At 46.5% G+C, this 23,474-nt stretch overlaps 1 protein-coding gene across 1 annotated transcript in view; it reads left to right on the plus strand.

Annotated features, from left to right (window-relative positions):
- Positions 1 to 1,171: 1,171 nt before the first annotated feature.
- THEMIS2 (thymocyte selection associated family member 2) overlaps positions 1,172 to 23,474 on the plus strand; it is a 55,728-nt gene continuing 33,425 nt past the window's right edge. Inside the window, exon 1 of the mRNA XM_066573536.1 lies at positions 1,172 to 1,394. Within this exon, the coding sequence (XP_066429633.1) occupies positions 1,289 to 1,394 (106 nt within the window). The 5' untranslated portion in view covers positions 1,172 to 1,288. The remainder of the gene's footprint in view (positions 1,395 to 23,474) is intronic.

Here is a 23,474-nt window from a genome sequence, read left to right on the forward strand (position 1 = left end):
CACATGTGCCCGCTATTGTGGCGACGAGCGCTTTCACAGAAGCTGGAGTAAGGTCCGCTGATAAATCTGGGGGCCTTAGCTGCGTAAGTTCATCTTCCCTCACAGATATGATCCATGGCGGGAGATGAAACTTTTAAACTTTTTTTTTGCTTTTACTTTACATGATCGCTGTTATCCATTAGATAATGGCGGTCATGTGACCGAGAACCGCATACAGCGGTTCCTGGTGACATCTTCCTGCACTTGTTTGCTCATACTAGTCAAAAGCAGAAAGATTTTAAATCTCCCGGGCTGCCGGCCTTCTGCGCAGAAGACGGCGTCAGGTCCTGGAAAGACAGAGAACATTGCGGTACATCACGGAGGATGGAGGTGAGTTGTTACAGCTTTCCTCATGGATCCGATCCATGAGGGGAGCTGAAACATAAACTTTTTTTCCTCTTTTTATTTAACTTTCATGCGATCGCTGTTACCCATTGGATAACGGTGATTGCCTGACCGGAGGTCGCATATCGCGGACCCCCATGACAGCTCCAGGCAGTCGACAGCATGGAGCTGTCACATCCACAGCCCCCGCGGCTTTAATCCCCAGGGTGAGCGTGTTTTTACGGCCCTGGGGATTAAAGCCCACAAAGCTAGGACGTAAAAACACTATGGGGCGGTCACTAAAGGGTTAAGGGAGTTATGGATCTCAATATATGGCAACACAAAATAAATTTTTTTATTCTGTAAAAGTAGTAAAACATAAGAAAAAGTATTTGAATTTGGTATTTCTTTACTCTGTGGGTCAGTTAAAAACAGTTAAAGTTAACATGCCATTTTTAGTACACAGTGAACAGCTGTAAAAATGAAACCAAAAGCCCATCCCAAATGATTGTGCAATTGTTGTTTTCAATACATTATATGATGCATTAAGTAACGCCATTAAAAATTACAACTAGTCCTACAAAAGAAACCAAATTTTATTATGGCTATGTCGTTGATAAAACTAAACTAAACCTAATTTGTAAAGTATGATCATATATTTTGTGGAAATATTCAGAGATCTTCAAATCAGCAGATATAACCCACAATGGATCTGGGTTGGAAGGGTGTTGTTAATATTTTTATTTACCAAACTGGCAGGACTAAACAGTTCCTCATTTGGTTTCAGTTTGTCTAGTATTAGGATGTGATGTGGACAGGAAATGCTGAGTATCTAGGCTTTGAGTCACCATACATTTGTTGCTGCAGTCAGTGAGGAGCTCATGTAATTACCAAGACATATAATCCATTGCCCTGCACATACATCATGGAGAATCTGGAAAACGCTGTGCCACTGACCGATTTTATTGCATCAATACCCGTTTCGTCATTGCCAAGGATTTTACAAATTACATCTGGAGTCTATTTACAGAGTAAGTATGACAGATCGAGGGTGATAGATTGTTTGAATAATTGACAGGTGGTTGACAGCTCTCGAGGTCCTACCTGATTGCCATGTATGGAATCATGAATTGTCAAACTATAAACTGCCAAAGACCAAGCTTTATTCTTCAAATCTGTCACTTAGGCCCCCTGCACACGGGTGGAAATTCTGCGGCAGGATTTACCGCAGAATTTCTGCCTGTGGAAGCTGCCATAGGATTGCGTTAGAAAACGCAATCCTAGGCAGACGGCCACGATTTGTTCGCGTGTGTTTTCACGCGGACAAATCGTGGCCGTCTGCCTAGGATTGCGGCATGCTCTATTTCTGTGCGGGTCTCACAGAGCCCCGCAGAGAAATGTCACTCCCTGGCCGCCGGCTCCGCTCTGTGCATGCGCTGGCACATCAAAGAGCCGGAACCGCAGGAGAGGTGAGCGCCGCAGTGGTCCCTGCAGGGGCTCGGGTCAGGTCCCGCTGCAAGAATTCTCGCAGCGGGATCCAACCTGGCCGTCTGCAGGCGGCCTAATTGTGGTAATAACTATTGAATGTTTTTACTTATCAACGAGATTCTCAGGGTTTTTTTCATGACATATTGTAGTTTATGTTAGTGGTAATTTCTCATCAATAAATATGGTTTTTATAAATTAAAAAAATAACAAAATTTTGGAAAAATTTGCAAAGTTCAAACAGAGTTTTTCTCCTTGTAAGGCCCCCTGTCCACGGGCGTGATTTTGCTGGTGGTAAATCGCCAGCGAATCACGCCGTCTGAAGCTTTCCATAGCGTTACATAGTAACATAGTATGTAAGGCTGAATGAAGACAATGTCCATCTAGTCCGGCCTGTCTATCCTCCTGTGTTGATCCAGAGGAAAGCAAAAAACCCCAAGGGCAGAAGCCAATTAGCCCTTTTGGGGAAAAAATTCCTTCCCGACTCCCTAATGGCAATCAGACTGTTCCCTGGATCAACCCCTAATAGTTCCTACCTGCCTATATACCCGGATTGACAATTAACCTAAGATTTATATCCTACTAGCTGATATACCCGGCTTCGCCCGAGTTAATTTGGTACTGGTGTTTATCTGGTGTTCACACGGAAAATCTTATGAAGTCGTGGTTACTTCAGAGATACTGAGGAAAAACATATGTTCACCATTTTGCATAGTTCTCTGCGTTACCCAGGAAACACCACGTGGAGGTAACCATGCGACGTTTCCTTCATATAAAATGACATCAGGAAGTGAGAGAATTAGATTACGTACATAAAATTTGGACACTAATTCTTTTGTGCTTAGAATTGAATAATCGAGTTGGGACCCATTAACTTTTCATATTTATGACACAATCAATGCTTGTGCCAAATTTCATGTTTCTATAACATTGGGAAGTGAGAGATTTGGATTATGTACGTAAAATTTGGACGCTAATTCTTTTGCGCATAGAATTGAATAATGGAGTTGGGACCCATTAGCTTTTCCTATTTATGACATAATCAATGCTCGTGCCAAATTTCCCGTTTCTATGACACCGGAAAGTGAGAAAATTATATACCGCACGTAAAATTTGGACGCTAATTCTTTTGCGCATAGAATTGAATAATGGAGTTGGGACCCATTAGCTTTTCCTATTTATGACATAATCAATGCTCGTGCCAAATTTCCCATTTCTATGACACCGGAAAGTGAGAAAATTACATTCCGCACGTAAAATTTGGACGCTAATTCTTTTGCGCATAGAATTGAATAATGGAGTTGGGACCCATAAGCTTTTACTATTTATGACATAATCAATGCTTGTGCCAAATTTCCTGTTTCTATAACACTGGAAAGTAAAGAAATTACATTCCGCACGTAAAATTTCGACGCCAATTCTTTTGCGCTAGAATTGAATAATCGAGTTGGGACCCATTCGCTTTTCCTATTTATGACATAATCAATGCTCATGCCAAATTTCCCGTTTCTATGACACCGGCAAGTGAGAAAATTACATTCTGCACGTAAAATTTGGACGCTAATTCTTTTGCGCATAGAATTGAATAATCGAGTTGGGACCCATTAGCTTTTCCTATTTATGACACAATCAATGCTCGTGCCAAATTTCCCGTTTCTATGACATTGGGAAGTGAGTGATTTAGATTATGTACGTTAAATTTCAACGCCAATTCTTTTGCGCTAAAATTGAATAATCGAGTTGGGACCCAATTTCTTTTCCTATTTTGGAGATAATCTATGCTTGCGCCAAATTTCATGTTTCTACGACATCGGGAAGTTGGAGAACTTTTGGCGAGTCAGTCAGTCAGTCAGTCAGTCAGTGAGGGCTTTCAGCTTTATATATATATAGATAACTAGCTGATATACCCGGCTTCACCCGAGTTAATTTGGTACTGGTGTTTATCTGGTGTTCGCATGGAAAATCTTATGAAGTCATGGTTACTTTAGAGATACTGAGGAAAAAGATATGTTCACCATTTTGCATAGTTCTCTGCGTTACCCAGAAAACACCACGTGGAGGTAACCATGCGACGCTTCCTTTATATAAAATGACATCAGGAAGTGAGAGAATTAGATTACATACATAAAATTTGGACACTAATTCTTTTGCGCTTAGAATTGAATAATCGAGTTGGGATCCATTAACTTTTCATATTTATGACACAATCAATGCTCGTGCCAAATTTCATGTTTCTATGACATTGGGAAGTGAGAGATTTAGATTATGTACGTAAAATTTGGATGCTAATTCTTTTGCGCATAGAATTGAATAATCGAGTTGGGACCCATTAGCTTTTCCTATTTATGACATAATCAATGCTCGTGCCAAATTTCCCCTTTCTATGACACCGGAAAGTGAAAAAATTACATTCCGCATGTAAAATTTCAACGCCAATTCTTTTGCGCTAGAATTGAATAATCGAGTTGGGACCCATTAGCTTTTCATATTTATGACATAATCAATGCTCGTGCCAAATTTCCCGTTTCTATGACACTGGAAAGTGAGAAAATTACATTCCGCATGTAAAATTTGGACGCTAATTCTTTTGCGCATAAAATTGAATAATGGAGTTGGGACCCATTAGTTTTTCCTATTTATGACACAATCAATGCTCGTGCCAAATTTCATGTTTCTATGACATTGGGAAGTGAGAGATTTAGATTATGTACGTAAAATTTGGACGCTAATTCTTTTGCGCATAGAATTGAATAATCGAGTTGGGACCCATTAGCTTTTCCTATTTATGACATAATCAATGCTCGTGCCAAATTTCCCGTTTCTATGACACCGGAAAGTGAGAAAATTACATTCCGCACGTAAAATTTGGACGCTAATTCTTTTGCGCATAGAATTGAATAATCGAGTTGGGACCCATTAGCTTTTCCTATTTATGACATAATCAATGCTCGTGCCAAATTTCCCGTTTCTATGACACCGGAAAGTGAGAAAATTACATTCCGCACGTAAAATTTGGACGCTAATTCTTTTGCGCATAGAATTGAATAATCGAGTTGGGACCCATTAGCTTTTCCTATTTATGACATAATCAATGCTTGTGCCAAATTTCACGTTTCTTTGACACCAGAAAGTGAAAAAATTACATTCCGCACGTAAAATTTCGACGCCAATTCTTTTGCGCTAGAATTGAATAATCGAGTTGGGACCCATTAGCTTTTCCTATTTATGACATAATCAATGCTCGTGCCAAATTTCCCGTTTCTATGACACCGGAAAGTGAGAAAATTACATTCCGCACGTAAAATTTGGACGCTAATTCTTTTGCGCATAGAATTGAATAATCGAGTTGGGACCCATTAGCTTTTCCTATTTATGACATAATCAATGCTCGTGCCAAATTTCCCGTTTCTATGACACCGGAAAGTGAGAAAATTACATTCCGCGCGTAAAATTTCGACGCCAATTCTTTTGCGCTAGAATTGAATAATGCAGTTGGGACCTATGAACTTTTCCTATTTCTGACATAATCAATGCTCGTGCCAAATTTCACGTTTCTATGACACCGGAAAGTGAGAAAATTAGATTCCGTACGTAAAATTTGGACGCTAATTCTTTTGCGCATAGAATTGAATAATCGAGTTGGGACCCATTAGCTTTTCCTTTTTATGACATAATCAATGCTCCTGCCAAATTTGAAGTTTTTATGACATTGGGAACTGAGAGATTTAGATTATGTACGTTAAATTTCGACGCCAATTCTTTTGCGCTAGAATTGAATAATCGAGTTGGGACCCAATTACTTTTCCTATTTTGGAGATAATCTATGCTTGCGCCAAAATTCATGTTTCTACGACATCGGGAAGTTGGAGAACTTTTGGCGAGTCAGTCAGTCAGTGAGTCAGTCAGTCAGTCAGTCAGTGAGTCAGTCAGTCAGTGAGTCAGTCAGTGAGTCAGTCAGTCAGTGAGTCAGTCAGTGAGTCAGTGAGGGCTTTCGTCTTTATATATATAGATGTCCTTCCTCTCCAGAAAGACATCAAGTCCCCTTTTAAACTCCTCTATGGATTTTGCCATCACCACTTCCTCCGGCAGAGAGTTCCACAGTCTAACTGCTCTTACAGTAAAGAACCCCTTTCTATGTTGGTGATGAAACCTACTTTCCTCTAATCGTAGCGGATGTCCTCTTGTTACCGTCGTAGTCCTGGGTATAAACAGATCCTGGGAGAGATGCTTGTATATTGTCCCCTCATGTATTTATACATAATTATTTGATCACCCCTTAGCCGTTTTTTCTCCAGGGTAAATAATCCCAATTTTTGATAGCCTCTCTGGGTATTCCAGTCCCCTCATTCCATGTATTAGTTTAGTTGCCCTTCTTTGAATCCCCTCCAGTACCGTAACATCTTTCCTGAGCACCGGTGACCAGAACTGTACGCAGTATTCCATGTGGGTCCTGACTAGTGCCTTATATAGTGGAAGGATAATGTTCTCGTCCTTCGCCCCTATACCTCTTCTAATGCACCCCAAGACTTTATTTGCCTTTGCAGCAGCTGACTGACATTGGTTACTCCAGTTTAGTCTACTATCCACTAGTACCCCCAGATCCTTTTCCATATCACTTTTCCCTAGCAGTGCCCCATTAAGTGTATATTGGTAACATCCATTCTTGCTGCCCATGTGCATAGTCTTACATTTTTCAACATTGAACTTCATTTGCCATTTTTCTGCCCAAGCCCCCAGCTTGTCCAGGTCCGTTTGTAGCCGTGCATTGTCCTCCGTTGCATTAATTATATTGTATAATTTTGTGTCATCTGCAAATATTGATATTTTGCTGTGCAGCCCCTCTATCAGGTCATTGATAAATACGTTGAACAGAGTGGGGCCTAATACTGAACCCTGTGGCACCCCGCTAGCGACTGTGTTCCAATCAGAGTACGAACCATTTATTACCACCCTCTGCTTTCTATCATTGAGCCAATTTTTTACCCAATTACACACGTTTTCACCCAATCCGAGCTGTCTCATTTTGTATATTAGCCTATTATGTGGCACGGTGTCAAAGGCTTTAGAGAAGTCCAGATATACGAGATCGATAGATTCTCCCTGGTCCAGCTTAGAGCTTACTTCATTGTAGAAACTGATCAGATTTGTCTGACATGAGCGACCCTTCATGAATCCATGCTGGTGAGGAGTTATTCCCTTGTTTTCCTTGAGGTACTCATCGATGGCGTCTCTCAGAATCCCCTCGAAAATTTTTCCCGTTACTGAAGTGAGACTTACTGGCCTGTAGTTACCAGGCTCACTTTTGCTCCCTTTTTTGTCAATTGGAACCACGTTGGCAATGCGCCAATCCAATGGTACTACACCGGTCTTGATAGTGTCTATAAATATTAGGTATAGCGGCCTAGCTATCTCGTCACTTAGTTCCCTTAGTATCCTTGGGTGTAATCCATCTGGGCCCGGCGATTTATCAATTTTAGTCTTCTTTAGTCGCTTCCCACCTCCTCCTGCGTTAGGTATGAGATATTTTGTGAGGGGTTCATTTTATTCCCCTGCATCTCGTGTGGCATTTCCTTTTCGTTTGTGAATACACTTGAGAAGAAACTGTTTAGTAGATTTGCTTTCCCTTCGTCATCATCAATGATTTCTCCTGCATTATTTTTTAACCCCTTCCCGCTGCAGGGCGTAAGTTTACGTCCTGGTAGCCTGGTACTTCCCGCAACAGGGCGTAAACTTACGTCCTGGAGATAGCGCGGGATCACATATGATCCAGCGCTATCCCGCAGCGGGAGCCGGCTGTCAGTCACAGCCGGCGTCTCGCTGCAACAGCGGGGAGACATCGGAGATGCGCCCGCCACTGTTAACCCCTTCCCTGCCGCGATCTAAGTAGATCGCGGCAGGGAAAGAGTTCACAGAGGGAGCGCGGCTCCCTCTGTGTCTCCGTCCGGAACTCGCGATGTCATCGCGAGAGCCCGGCCTGTCACCATGGCAACAGGACGCCAGACACTGGCGTCCTGTATTGCCAATGCCTGAGATCGCTGTATGAGCGATAAGGCATGGGAGAGCAGTAGCTCTGCCATGCCTTATGACAGCGATCATCAGGGCAGTGGTTAAAGTCCCTCAGAGGGACACAAACAGTGTAAAAAAAAGAAAGATTTAAAAAATGAATTTAAAAAAATGTAAAAAAAAAAGAGTAAAAAAACCATTTTTTATGCTTTTTCTCAGATTAGCATAAAAAAAGGTAAAAAAAAAATAAAACCCCACATATTTTGTATTGTCGCGTCCGTAACGATGCGTACAATAAGTTGCACATGCTTTTGACTGTGCACGGGAAAAAACGCTAAAAAAAAGCTAAAAAACTGAGGCAAAATGCTCATTTTTAGCATTTTGCCTCACTAAAAACGCAATAAAAGTGATCAAAAAAGCCGTATGTACGCCAAAATGGTACCAATAAAATCTACAGCTCGTCTCGCAAAAAATAAGCCCTCATAGAGCTCTGTACATCAAAAAATAAAAAAGTTACGGGACTTTAAATGCAGCAATTTTGAATAGAAAAAAGATTTCCAAAAAAAAGGGTTTTTATTGCAGAAAAGTGGGAAAACCTAAAAAAAATGTTAGAATTTTGGTATCGTTGTAACCGTACCGGTCTGCAGAAAAAATGGAAAGTCTCATTTATGCTGCATGATTAACGGTGTAAAAAAAAAATAAAAAAATCTATGGCAGAATTGATGCGCTTTCTCTCTCTGCTATCATTAAAAAAAAATAAAAAATTTTACAATATAGTCTATGTACCCAAAATTGGCATCGATAAAAACTACAGTTTGCCACGAAAAAAACAAGCCCTCATACGGCCGCGTCGACGGAAAAATAAAAAAGTTATGGCTTTTGATAAACGGAGAAGAAAATCCGCCAAAAATTGTTGCGTCCTTAAAGGGGTTGTCCCGAGGCAGCAAGTGGGTCTGTACACTTCTGCATGGCCATAATAATGCACTTTGTAATGTACATTGTGCATTAATTATGAGCCATGCAGAAGTTATAAAAAGTTTTATACTTACCTGTTCCGTTGCTGGCGTCCTCGTCTCCATGGTGCCGACTAATTTTCGCCCTCCGATGGCCAAATTAGCCGCGCTTGCGCAGTCCGGGTCTTCTGCAGTCTTCTATGGGGCTCCGTGTAGCTCCGTGTAGCTCCGCCCCGTCACGTGCCGATTCCAGCCAATCAGGAGGCTGGAATCGGCAGTGGACCGCACAGAAGCCCTGCGGTCCACGGAGGAAGAGGCCATCTTCAGCGGTGAGTAGAGAAGTCACCGGAGCGCGGGGATTCAGGTAAGCGCTCCGGTGAGCTTTCTTTACCTCCCTGCATCGGGGTTGTCTCGCGCCGAACGGGGGGGGGGGGGTTGAAAAAAAAAAAAACCCGTTTCGGCGCGGGACAACCCCTTTAAGCCCAAAATAGGCCATGTCATGAAGGGGTTAAAGGGCCATTGCTCTCCCTGCAAATCCTTTTGCTGTTAATATAGTTGAAAAATAGCTTTGGGTTGTTTCTGCTCTCTTTGGCGATCAGTCTTTCTGCTTCCTTCTTGGCAGTTTTGATCTTATCTTTGCATATTTTGTTTTTTTCCCTGTATGATTTTAGCGGTTCTTCGCTGCCTTGTTGCTTTAGTAGTTTGAACGCTTTCTTTTTTTCGTTTATTGCCCCTCTTACCGTCTTGTCGAGCCACATTGGTTTTCTTTTAGTTGAGTTTCTTTTATTTTTAAAGGGAATGAACTGCTCACATGAGGTGATTAGGATCCTTTTAAACTTTTCCCATTTGTCCTCTGTATCGTTATTTTTGAGGATGTTGTCCCAATTAATGTTACCGATAGAAGTTCTAAGCTCATCAAATTTTGCTTTACTAAAGTTTAGTTTCTTTGTCGCTCCCTGATAAGGCTCCCTATTGATTGACAGCTGGAAGTTGATTATATTGTGGTCAGTGTGCCCCTCAACCTGCACCCCCTTTATACGTTCCGGTTTGTTAGTTAGTACTAGGTCCAGAATTGCCCTCCCTCTTGTTGGTTCCTGCACAAGTTGGTTCAGGTAATTGTCTTTAATTACTTTCAAGAACTTATCACCCCTGTGAGATTTGCAGGTTTCCTTCTCCCATGTTATATCTGGATAATTAAAGTCCCCCATGATAATTACTTCATTGCGGTTTGACACCTCTTCTATCTGCCTTAGTAGTAAGTTTTCAGTTTCTTCTGTTGTTTTTGGTGGTCTATAGAAAACCCCTATCAGGATTTTGTTATTTTTTCCTCCCTGTATTTCTACCCACAGACATTCCACCTGTTCGTCTCCTACCCCTATATCCTCCCGTAGCCTCGGCTTCAAGTTCGATTTGACGTACAGACATACCCCTCCCCCTTTCTGGTTCCTTCGGTCCCTTCTGAAGAGATTGTACCCCTGCAAATTCACCGCCCAATCGCACCTATCATCAAGCCATGTTTCCGTAATTCCGACTATATCATAATTTTCATCAGTCATTATCGCTTCAAGCTCACCCACTTTACCAATTAGACTTCTTGCATTCGTGGTCATACAATTTATATCATTTTTTTTGTTTTTTAAATTTGTTTTGTTGCTATTCATACTTATGGCTGATCTATCAGTTCTAGCTGTACTAACCCCACCCCCTGCTCGACCCCCATTCCCTTTGCTTGGACCCGGATCACTAGTTACACTGGCTACCCCACTATTTCTCATTTTACCCTCCCCCCCAGTCCCTAGTTTAAACAAACTTCCAGCCTTCTAGCCATCTTATCCCCCAGCACAGCTGCACCCTCCCCATTGAGATGCAGGCCGTCCCTACGGTAGAGCCTGTAGCCGACAGCAAAGTCAGCCCAGTTCTCCAGGAACCCAAATCCCTCCTTCTTACACCAACTCTGGAGCCACTTGTTTACCTCCCTAAGATCCTGCTGCCTTTCTAGTGTGGCTTTAGGTACAGGTAGTATTTCCGGGAAAACTACCCTGGAGGTCCTCGCCCTGAGCTTGGACCCTAGGTCCCTGAAATCATTTTTGAGGGCTCTCCATCGACCTCTAACTTGTTCATTGGTGCCAACGTGCACCATGACCGCTGGATCTTCACGAGCCCCTCCCAGTAATCTGTCAATCCACGATGTGTCGAACTCGAGCGCCAGGAAGACAACACACCGTTCGACGATCCCGGTCTTTATGGCAGATTGCCCTCTCTGTCCCCCTAATAATTGAGTCCCCCACCACTAGAACCTGACTAGCCTGCCCTGCACTCCCCGTCCCCGTCTCACAAGAGCAGTCATCCCCCTGGCGTTCAGAGGGCATGTCGTGCTGCAGCGGTGCTGGCTCTGTAATGGCATCGCCCTCATCTGCCAACGTTGCAGCCTTGTTGGGCTGTGCCAGTTCAGGACCAGCCTCCCTGGATCTATTCCCTCTACGCCTCCTTCTATCTGTCACCCAGCTGACTGCCTGCTCGCCCTGCTCTTCCGTACTACCATCCGCCCCCGCCTCTACCCCAGCGAGTGTCTGCTCAGTGAGCAGCAAACTCCTTTCCATGTTGTCAATGGCTCTCAGTGTTGCCAGTTGCTCATTTAGATCCAGAATTTGGGCTTCTAAATGTGCGACGTGCACGCATCTTGCGCAACAGTATGCACCCTCGATGGGCTGATCAAGGACCGCATACATTGCACAAGTAGCACACTAGATGACATTGCCAGACATGGAGCTCATCCTAATGGGGATCTACAATTTGCTTGTGGAAGTAGTGAAGATAGCCTTGTTCACACTCCGCTCACACGCTGCCGCCTCCGCTCAACCGCTCACACGCTGCTGCAACCGCTCACACGCTGCTGCAACCGCTCACATGCTCACCTGCTGCTGCAACCGCTCACCTGCTGCTGCAACCGCTCACCCGCTGCTGTAACCGCTCAACCGCTCATCCGCTGCTGCAACCGCTCAACCGCTCACCCGCTGCTGCAACCGCTCAACCGCTGCTGCAACCGCGCAACCGCTCACCCGCTGCTGCAACCGCTCAACCGCTGCTGCAACCGCTCAACCGCTCAACCGCTGCTGCAACCGCTCAACCGCTCACCCGCTGCTGCAACCGCTCAACCGCTCACCCGCTGCTGCCTCCGCTCACACGCTGCTGCCTCCGCTCAACCGCTCACACCTCCGCTCAACCGCTCACACGCTGCTGCAACCGCTCACACGCTGCTGCCTCTGTACAACCACTCACACGCTGCCGCTCTCGCGCAACTGCTTACCCGCTGACAATTATGCGCAACCGGTAAAAAAAAAATTTCCCCCCTCACAAACACTTAGACCCCCAGACACACACACAGAAGACACAACTACGGCACACCAGATACACAGAAGACACACACTTAGCTCACAAACACACACAAAAGATACTTATCGGCTCCTCCACTCATCCTGGTGACGTCACCCGCTCTCCCGGCGGCCGCTCACTCTGCCCTCCTGTCTCAGCTGCACTGCTGCTCCGTTCTGGTCCCCTCCGCTGCTGCTGGCGCTGGACTCCTGGTGGCCTCTTGGCGCCGGCTACTGCTCTGCTCTGCTTCGGTCTCACCTTACTGCCCCCGCACCTGCTTCGGCACCGGTATCGGCTCCTGCGCTGCTCCGATGTCCCCTTCAGCCCCCCGCTCGTGCCTCTGTCTCGGCGCACTGCTCCTGGCGTCTGACGTCACTTCCGGCGTTGCTACTGAAAGCGCCGGCTACCTGTCCACGAGCGGACAATCATTGCGATTCTCCACTCGCAGCCGGCAATTCGCAGCATGCTGCGAATTGCCCCGGTTCTCCGCGGTCAGCCTATCTATCAGATTAGGCTGACCGGCTGAGATTCGTCTGCGACTCCTGGTCCCCTTGCAGCGGCTCTGCTGCAGGATACAGCAACGCCCGTGGACAAGGGGTCTAAGACAGTCAAGCTCCACAAAATAGTTAAAAAATTATTATGGTAAATTTTAAGTGTTATTATATTTTTTTTACAACTTCACAAAGTATTTAAGTTTAGTAATAATTTTTCACTATTAGAAAATCCTAAAGAATGATTTTTTTTTAAGGAGCAATTCAGTTCTTATGTGCATTTTAAGAGTCTATATATCAGAAAAACGAAATCAATCACCTCATTTTAAAAACTGCACCCTCAAAGTATTCAAGTTGGCATTTAGGAAATGTATAAACGCTTTAGATGTTTCACAGTAATTAAAGAAAAGTGCATCAGAAATTAGAGAAGTTCCATTTTTTTTTTGCAGATTCATTGTTTGAATGCTCCCATAGAAAATAATGGGCATATCTAGAACAAGAATCATACAAAAATAGAACATACAGTGATTTTTCAAACTCGGACTATCAGGGCTTAAACAGATGCATGTGCACATGTGAAATTCACACCCACAAAACGCGTTGACTAGACCCCATTGATTTCAATGAGTTTGTTCTCATGTTTCTCATGCACAATTTCTACACATGTGAAAAGATAGGACCTGACGTATAGTTCAGCGTTTTATGCAACTAAGCTGCCATAGAAGTTTATGGCAGGCTCAAAAAAACAAAACATAGAGGTAAGGATACAGCTGGCCCTTATTAGGCTTTAATAACACTGTGCAACAATTTTTTTTTTTAATTTCTTAACTGAAAGTAATTGATATGTTAGTTACTGTAAAATTAGAACATACTGATTACACTGGTAAAACTGAAACTTACCTAGCACGTCTCATTTTCAAGTTATTTAACCCCTTAGTGACCAAACTTTTTTTGGTTTTAAAAAATCATAACTCCTTTATTTATCCATCAACGTCGCTGTATGAGGGCTTGTTTTTTGCGGGACGAGTTGTATTTTTCAATGGTGCTATTTAATGTACCATGTAATGTACTGAAAAACTTTTAAAAAGTTGTGGAGTAAAATGAAACAAACTTTGAAATTCCACCATCTTTCGGATGCAACAAAATTGACATGATAACTTTATTCTATTGGTCAGTAGTACGATTACTACAATACGAAACTTATGAATTGTTTTTTGTTTTTTTTGCTGTTCCATCTTTATTTTTTTTCAAAGACATTTATTTATTTTTTTTGTTATTTTCTGCCACCAGCTTCTGTGCACAAGAACGTTTTTTACTTTTCCGTCCACATAGTTGTGCAAGGGCTCATCTCTTGCAGGACGTCCTGTAGTTTGCGTTAGTACTAATTTGGAATATATACGACTTTTTGATCACTTTTTATTGCATTTTTTTTGGAGACAGAATGACCAAAAAGCGCATTTCTTTTTCAGACAGTGTTCACCGTGCACGATAAATAATGCATTACTTTGGCATCGATACTAGAGATGAGCGAACGTACTCGTCCGAGCTTGATATTCGTGCGAATATTAGGGTGTTCGGGATGCTCGTTACTCGTAACGAGTACCACGCGATGTTCTGGTTACTTTCAGTTTCCTCTCTGAGACGTTAGCGCGCTTTTCTGGCCAATTGAAAGACAGGGAAGGCATTACAACTTCCCCCTGTGACGTTCAAGCCCTATACCACCCCCCTGCTGTGAGTGGCTGGGGAGATCAGATGTCACCCGAGTATAAAAGTCGGCCCCTCCCGCGGCTCGCCACACATGCCTTGTGAGTTAGCTGAGGGACAGTGCTGCTGGTGCCTGAGCTGCTGTAGGGAGAGTGTTAGTAGTGAGTGTAGGCTTCAAGAACCCCAAAGGTCCTTCTTAGGGCCACATCTACCTGTGTGCAGGCTGCTGCTAGCAGTGGTTTTTTTTTTCTTTCTCAAAATCGGCAGTGCAGAGCATTGCACCCGGCATTAGGGACAGAAGTGGTGCTTAGGCAGGGAGAGTGTTAGGAGTGAGTGTAGCCTTCAAGAACCTCAACGGTCCTTTCTAGGGCCAAATTTAACCGCTATAATACCTGCTCTGCCAGAGTTAATAACTCTGCTACACTAAAGTTGTGTGACACTTTTTCAGGGCCACACCACAGTTATAAAAGTTATTGTTCATTGAATATACGCAGTAGGGACCTCCCTTTGCAAAAAAGCGAAAAAATTATATTTGGCCTGCCTGTGTCAGTCCTAAGGTCTCCGTGTACGTGTGTGCTGCGTGGAGAACGTACAAAAATCAAACGCAACCAGCTACGGTTTACTGCAGGCTTGCGCCATTGTCTTTCCTGACTGGCAAATACCTGCTCTGCCAGAGTTAATAACTCTGCTACACTAAAGTTGTGTGACACTTTTTCAGGGCCACACCACAGTTATAAAAGTTATTGTTCATTGAATATACGCAGTAGGGACCTCCCTTTGCAAAAAAGCGAAAAAATTATATTTGGCCTGTCTGTGTCAGTCCTAAGGTCTCCGTGTACGTGTGTGCTGCATGGAGAACGTACAAAAATCAAATGCAACCAGCTACGGTTTACTGCAGGCTTGCGCCATTGTCTTTCCTGACTGGCAAATACCTGCTCTGCCAGAGTTAATAACTCTGCTACACTAAAGTTGTGTGACACTTTTTCAGGGCCACACCACAGTTATAAAAGTTATTGTTCATTGAATATACGCAGTAGGGACCTCCCTTTGCAAAAAAGCAGCGAAAAAATTATATTTGGCCTGCCTGTGTCAGTCCTAAGGTCTCCGTGTACGTGTGTGCTGCGTGGAGAACGTACAAAAATCAAACGCAACCAGCTACGGTTTACTGCAGGCTTGCGCCATTTTCTTTCCTGACTGGCAAATACCTGCTCTGCCAGAGTTAATAACTCTGCTACACTAAAGTTGTGTGACACTTTTTCAGGGCCACACCACAGTTATTAAACGTATTGTTCATTGAATATACGCAGTAGGGACCTCCCTTTGCAAAAAAGCAGCGAAAAAATTATATTTGGCCTGCCTGTGTCAGTCCTAAGGTCTCCGTGTATGTGTGTGCTGCGTGGAGAACGTACAAAAATCAAACGCAACCAGCTACGGTTTACTGCAGGCTTGCGCCATTGTCTTTCCTGACTGGCAAATACCTGCTCTGCCAGAGTTAATAACTCTGCTACACTAAAGTTGTGTGACACTTTTTCAGGGCCACACCACAGTTATAAAAGTTATTGTTCATTGAATATACGCAGTAGGGACCTCCCTTTGCAAAAAAGCGAAAAAATTATATTTGGCCTGCCTGTGTCAGTCCTAAGGTCTCCGTGTACGTGTGTGCTGCGTGGAGAACGTACAAAAATCAAACGCAACCAGCTACGGTTTACTGCAGGCTTGCGCCATTGTCTTTCCTGACTGGCAAATACCTGCTCTGCCAGAGTTAATAACTCTGCTACACTAAAGTTGTGTGACACTTTTTCAGGGCCACATCACAGTTATAAAAGTTATTGTTCATTGAATATACGCAGTAGGGACCTTCCTTTGCAAAAAAGCGAAAAAATTATATTTGGCCTGCCTGTGTCAGTCCTAAGGTCTCCGTGTACGTGTGTGCTGCGTGGAGAACGTACAAAAATCAAACGCAACCAGCTACGGTTTACTGCAGGCTTGCGCCATTGTCTTTCCTGACTGGAAAATACCTGCTCTGCCAGAGTTAATAACGCTGCTACACTAAAGTTGTGTGACACTTTTTCAGGGCCACACCACAGTTATTAAACGTATTGTTCATTGAATATCCGCAGTGGGGCCCTCCCTTTGCAAAAAAGCGAAAAAATTATATTTGGCCTGCAGGCTTGCGCCAATTTATTTCCTGCCTGGGAAATCAAATCACTGGTAATACAGCATGCTGAGGGGTAGGGGTAGGCCTAGAGGACGTGGACGCGGCCGAGGACGCGGAGGGCCAAGTGAGGGTGTGGGCACAGGCCGAGCTCCTGATCCAGGTGTGTCGCAGCCGACTGCTGCGCGATTAGGAGAGAGGCACGTTTCTGGCGTCCCCACATTCATCGCCCAATTAATGGGTCCACGCGGGAGACCTTTATTAGAAAATGAGCAGTGTGAGCAGGTCCTGTCCTGGATGGCAGAAAGTGCTTCGAGCAAGCTATCATCCACCCACAGTTCTGCGCCGTCCAGTGCTGCAAATCCGAATCCTCTGTCTGCTGCTCCTCCTTCCTCCCAGCCTCCTCACTCCACTACAATGACACATGCTCAGGAGCGGGAACACTCCCAGGAACTTTTCTCGGGCCCCTGCTCAGATTGGGCAGCAGTGGTTCCTCTACCACCAGAGGAGTTTATCGTCACTGATGCCCAACCATTGGAAAGTTCCCGGGGTCCGGGGGATGAGGCTGGGGACTTCCGGCAACTGTCTCAAGACCTTTCAGTGGGTGAGGAGGACGATGACGATGAGACACAGTTGTCTTGCAGTGAGGTAGTAGTAAGGGCAGTAAGTCTGAGGGAGCAGCGCACAGAGGATTCGGAGGAAGAGCAGCAGGACGATGAGGTGACTGACCCCACCTGGTGTGCAACGCCTACACAGGACAGGTCTTCAGAGGGGGAGGCACGGGCAGCAGCAGGGCAGGTTGCAAGAGGCAGTGCGGTGGCCAGGGGTAGAGGCAGGGCCAGACTGAATAATCCACCAAGTGTTTCCCAAAGCGCCCCCTCGCGCCATGCCACCCTGCAGAGGCCGAGGTGCTCTAAGGTCTGGCAGTTTTTCACAGAGACGCCTGACGACCGACGAACAGTGGTGTGCAACCTTTGTCGCGCCAAGATCAGCCGGGGAGCCACCACCAACAGCCTCACCACCACCAGCATGCGCAGACATATGATGGCCAAGCACCCCACAAGGTGGGACGAAGGCCGTTCACCGCCTCCGGTTTGCACCGCTGCCTCTCCCCCTGTGCCCCAACCTGCCACTGAGATCCAACCTCCCTCTCAGGACACAGGCACGACCGTCTCATGGCCTGCACCCACACCCTCACCTCCGCTGTCCTCGGGCCAATCCAGCAATGTCTCGCACCGCACCGTCCAGCCGTCGCTAGCGCAACTGTTGGAGCGCAAGCGCAAGTACGCTGCCACGCACCCGCACGCTCAATCGTTAACCATCCACATAGCCAAATTTATCAGCCTTGAGATGCTGCCGTATAGGGTTGTGGAAACGGAGTCCTTCAAAGCTATGATGGCGGCGGCGGCCCCGCGCTACTCAGTTCCCAGTCGCCACTACTTTTCCCGATGTGCCGTCCCAGCCCTGCACGACCACGTCTCCCGCAACATTGTACGCGCCCTCACCAATGCGGTTAGTGGCAAGGTCCACTTAACTACGGACACTTGGACAAGCACAGGCGGGCAGGGCCACTACATACTGAATTTAGTGGAGGCTGGGACAGAGTCAGAGCCTGGGACCGCTCACGTCCTACCCACCCCCAGAATTGCGGGCCCCAGCTCGGTGGTGGTATCTGCGGCGGTGTATGCTTCTTCCACTAAAGCACCCTCCTCCTCCTCCTCCTCCTCCTCCTCCTCAACCTCTGTCTCGCAATCTAGATGTGTCAGCAGCAGCAGGACGTCGCCAGCAGTCGGTGTCGCGCGGCGTGGCAGCACAGCGGTGGGCAAGCGTCAGCAGACCGTGCTGAAACTACTCAGCTTAGGAGATAGGAGGCACACAGCCCACGAACTGCTGCAGGGTCTGACAGAGCAGACCGACCGTTGGCTTGCGCCGCTGAGCCTCCAACCGGGCATGGTCGTGTGTGACAACGGCCGTAACCTGGTGGCGGCTCTGCAGCTCGGCAGCCTCACGCACGTGCCATGCCTGGCCCACGTCTTTAATTTGGTGGTTCAGCGCTTTCTGAAAAGCTACCCACGCTTGTCAGACCTGCTCGTAAAGGTGCGCCGGCTCTGCGCACATTTCGGCAAGTCCCACACGGACGCTGCCACCCTGCGCACCCTGCAACATCGCTTTAATCTGCCAGTGCACCGACTGCTGTGCGACGTGCCCACACGGTGGAACTCTACGCTCCACATGTTGGCTAGGCTCTATGAGCAGCGTAGAGCTATAGTGGAATACCAACTCCAACATGGGCGGCGCAGTGGGAGTCAGCCTCCTCAATTCTTTTCAGAAGAGTGGGCCTGGTTGGCAGACATCTGCCAGGTCCTTCGAAACTTTGAGCAGTCTACCCAGGTGGTGAGCGGCGATGCTGCAATCATTAGCGTCACCATTCCTCTGCTATGCATCTTGAGAACTTCCCTGCAAACCATAAAGGCAGCCGCTTTGCGCTCGGAAACCGAGCCGGTGGAAGACAGTATGTCGCTGGATAGTCAGAGCACCCTCCTGTCTATATCTCAGCGCGTTCAGGAGGAGGAGGAGGAGCATGAGGAGGATGAGGAGGAGGGGGAAGAGACAGCTTGGCCCACTGCTGACGGTACCCATGCTGCTTGCCTGTCATCATTTCAGCGTGTATTGGCCTGAGGAGGAGGAGGAGGAGGAGGATCCTGAAAGTGATCTTCCTAGTGAAGACAGCCATGTGTTGCGTACAGGTACCCTGGCACACATGGCTGACTTCATGTTAGGATGCCTTTCTCGTGACCCTCGTATTCAACGCATTCTGGCCACTACGGATTACTGGGTGTACACACTGCTCGACCCACGCTATAAGGAGAACCTTCCCACTCTCATTCCCGAAGAGGAAAGGGGTTCGAGAGTGTTGCTATACCACAGGACCCTGGCGGACAAGCTGATGGTAAAATTCCCATCCGACAGCGGTAGTGGCAGAAGGCGCAGCTCCGAGTGCCAGGTAGCAGGGGAGGTGCGTAGATCGAGCAGCATGTACAGCCCAGGCAGTGCAACAGTCTTTAAGGGCCTGGCCAGCTTTATGGCTCCCCAGCAAGACTGTGTCACCGCTCCCCAGTCAAGGCTGAGTCGGCGGGAGCACTGTAAAAGGATGGTGAGGGAGTACGTAGCCGATCGCACGACCATCCTCGGTGACGCCTCTGCCCCCTACAACTACTGGGTGTCGAAGCTGGACACGTGGCCTGAACTAGCGCTGTATGCCCTGGAGGTGCTTGCTTGTCCTGCGGCTAGCGTCTTGTCGGAGAGGGTGTTTAGTGCGGCTGGGGGAATCATCACAGATAAGCGTACCCGCCTGTCAACCGACAGTGCCGACAGGCTTACACTCATCAAGATGAACAAAGCCTGGATTTCCCCAGACTTCTCTTCTCCACCAGCGGACAGCAGCGATACGTAAGCAATACGTAGGCTGCACCCGCGGATGGAAGCTACGTTCTCTCACCATCCAAAACGGGGACATTTCTGCTTCATCAATCTGTGTCTAATATTCCTCCTCCTCCTCCGGCTCCTCCTCCTGAAACCTCACGTAATCACGCTGAATGGGCAATTTTTCTTAGGGCCACAAGGCTCACTCATCTAATTTTTCTAAACAATTTTTATATGTTTCAATGCTCTTAAAAGCGTTGAAACTTTAACTTGAACCAATTTTTTGTTAAACTGGGCTGCCTCCAGGCCTAGTTACCACTTAAGCCACATTAACCAAAGCGATTAATGGGTTTCACCTGCCATCTTGGTTGGGCATGGCCAATTTTTACTGAGGTACATTAGTACTGTTGGTACACCAATTTTTTGGGGCCCACACCTACAGTGTAATCATAGCAATTTGTATGTTCTTCGCCTGCACTCATGGTACAGAAGTGTGTGTGGGGTTGGCCTACACTTTAGCTACATAAATGTAACTTGGGCCTTGGCTATACTGCAGCTACTGAAATGGAACTAAGACTGCGCTCCCACTATACTGCTGCTTCAGAATTGTTACTGGGGCCTGTCTTGAGTGCTACTATTGCTGACATGGAACGAAGACTGCGCTCCCGCTATACTGCTGCTTCGGAATTGTTACTGGGGCCTGTCTTGAGTGCTACTATTGCTGACATGGAACGAAGACTGCGCTCCCGCTATACTGCTGCTTCGGAATTGTTACTGGGGCCTGTCTTGAGTGTTACTATTGCTGACATGGAACGAAGACTGCGCTCCCGCTATACTGCTGCTTCGGAATTGTTACTGGGGCCTGTCTTGAGTGCTACTATTGCTGACATGGAACGAAGACTGCGCTCCCGCTATACTGCTGCTTCGGAATTGTTACTGGGGCCTGTCTTGAGTGCTACTATTGCTGACATGGAACGAAGACTGCGCTCCTCCTATAATGCTGCTAGTGATATGTTAGTGGGGCCTGTCCTAATGCTATGGCTGAAATGTTACGAATTATGGGCTCTGCCTATACCCCTGCTAATGGTATGTCTCTGGGGTATGGAAACAGAGGCTTCCCAAAGACATGATGGCGGCGAGGCCATTTCCCACCAACGCGGTTACTGTTAAGGTGCATATAACCACGGACACGTGGAGAGGACACGTAGTGCCTCAAAAACATCCCCCTCCTCCTCCAACAGGGAAAACATTCTTGGCAAATGCCTTTGCATTGGTTCGTCTGGTGGCAGTCCAAGAATTTCACCTTTACCGACACTACAAGAGAGCCCCCCCACCATCCCCCCGCCACGGCCCACTTAATCCAGGCCACATTCCGAAAACCAACAAAATACAACCGCGCTACTAGGTCAGCAGTCACCACCACATTACCACCAACGCGGTTACTGTTAAGGTGCATATTACCAGTCTGACTGGGGCATGCAGACACCTTGACAGAATGAATAGTGTGTGGCACATAGGTTCCCCATTGCTATGCCCACGTGTGCAGCTCCTGATGGCGGTGGCACAGGATTCTATTTCTCATTGCTTCTGTACAGCATTGTGGGCTATCGCCCCGCCCCTTTTAAAGAGGGTCGCTGCCTAGCCGTGCCAACCCCTCTGCAGTGTGTGCCTGCGGTTCCTCCTCATGGCAGACGCACTTCTGAATAGACATGAGGGTGGTGTGGCATGAGGGCAGCTGAAGGCTGCGCAGGGACACTTTGGTGTGCGCTGTGGGGGGGAGGGGGGGCGGTTGGGCAACATGTAACCCAGGAGAAGTGGCAGTGGAGTGTCATGCAGGCAGTGATTGTGCTTTGTTGGAGGTAGTGTGGTGCTTAGCAAAGGTATGCCATGCTAATGAGGGCTTTTCAGAAGTAAAAGTTTTTGGGAGGGGGGGGCCCCACTCTTGCCGGTATTGTGGCTTAATAGTGGGACCTGTGAACTTGAGATGCAGCCCAACACGTAGCCCCTCGCCTGCCCTATCCGTTGCTGTGTCGTTCCCATCACTTTGTTGAATTGCCCAGATTTTCACACATGAAAACCTTAGCGAGCATCGGCGATATACAAAAATGCTCGGGTCGCCCATTGACTTCAATGGGGTTCGTTATTCGAAACGAACCCTCGAGCATCGCGAAAAGTTCGTTCCGAGTAACGAGCACCCAAGCATTTTGGTGCTCGCTCATCTCTAATCGATACATCTGCAAAAACCAGATCTATCAAACATGTATTTTTGTTTTACGATTTTGATTCTTTTATTAGAGCTCCATTTAGATGGGACAAATGTCAGGCAAACGATGCCTGACACTTGTCCCCGGACATACACGCTCTCGTGCTTCTGCACAGGAGCTAGTATCGCTGGCTCACAGCTGGGAGACTAGGGGAGATTTTCTCCTCATGCCCGCCCCCCCCCCCCCCCCTCTTCATTGACTTCCCATAGTGGACGTTCAGTACTGAATGGCTGCTATTTACATTGAGCGATCAGTGATCTGCTCTTTGTCCATTGTTTATGCAGCATAAACGATGGACGATGAGCTGACCGCTCAGTGTAAATAGCAACGGCCAGAGGCGTAACTTGAAGCTCCTGGGACCCAATGCAAAACCTGGAACGGGGCCCCCAACTATAATGCTTTATTCATAGTACTGGGCTCCCTATATGAAGAAGAGAGGCCTTATGGGCCCCCCAAGGCTCCTGGGCCCGGGTGCAACCGCATCCCCTGCATCCTCTATAATTACACCCTTGGCAACGGCCTCTATGTTAAGTCAATGGAGAGGAGCGGGGGAGAGTGAGGGGAGAAATCTCCTGCAGCCTCCCCCCCCCCCCCCCCGCCCCCCATGCTGGCAGCTCTGTGAGTGAGCCAGTGATAATAGCTCCCGTGTAACAGCATGGGAGCGAGGAAACACAGGGACAAATGTCAGGCATTGTTTGCCAGACATTTGTGACATGTAAATGGAGCTTTAGTCTAACCAATGCTCTGTAAAAACACAGTTCATTAATTACAACTTACTGGTGAATGATCCGCAGTGTTTATGCCACATGGAAACATACCCTATATGTTACATAAACCTACCCTTATGGTGTTCATTCAGCAAACAGTGTGTAACACTGATTGAGAAATAGTTGCACAATCACGTTTGCTCTTTTTTTATTGAGCAAGGTTAATGGCGAGCCTAATGGATTAATTGTATAGGCATATTTCCAAAAAATACAATACGACAATTTGATTACATTATTCACCATAATTGGAAAACTTATGTGGCAGAAAAACGGATATCATATTTGAATTCAGCACACTAAAGTTACTATAAGCCGCCTATCTGCTTATCTGTTACAAAAATTGTGTTGCACAGTGTTATCATTCAAGTCCATGTAAAGAGAGTATCACGCGCATGAGAACTGGCATTGTGAGCGCAAAATTACAGTACTATGTGCACAGACGCTGATTATTGCCCTGTCCACACCTTGTTCATGCAGAAATATACTGCATTGCG

The sequence above is a fragment of the Eleutherodactylus coqui genome, chromosome 1 (assembly GCF_035609145.1).
Source record: "Eleutherodactylus coqui strain aEleCoq1 chromosome 1, aEleCoq1.hap1, whole genome shotgun sequence".
NCBI lineage: Eukaryota > Metazoa > Chordata > Amphibia > Anura > Eleutherodactylidae > Eleutherodactylus > Eleutherodactylus coqui.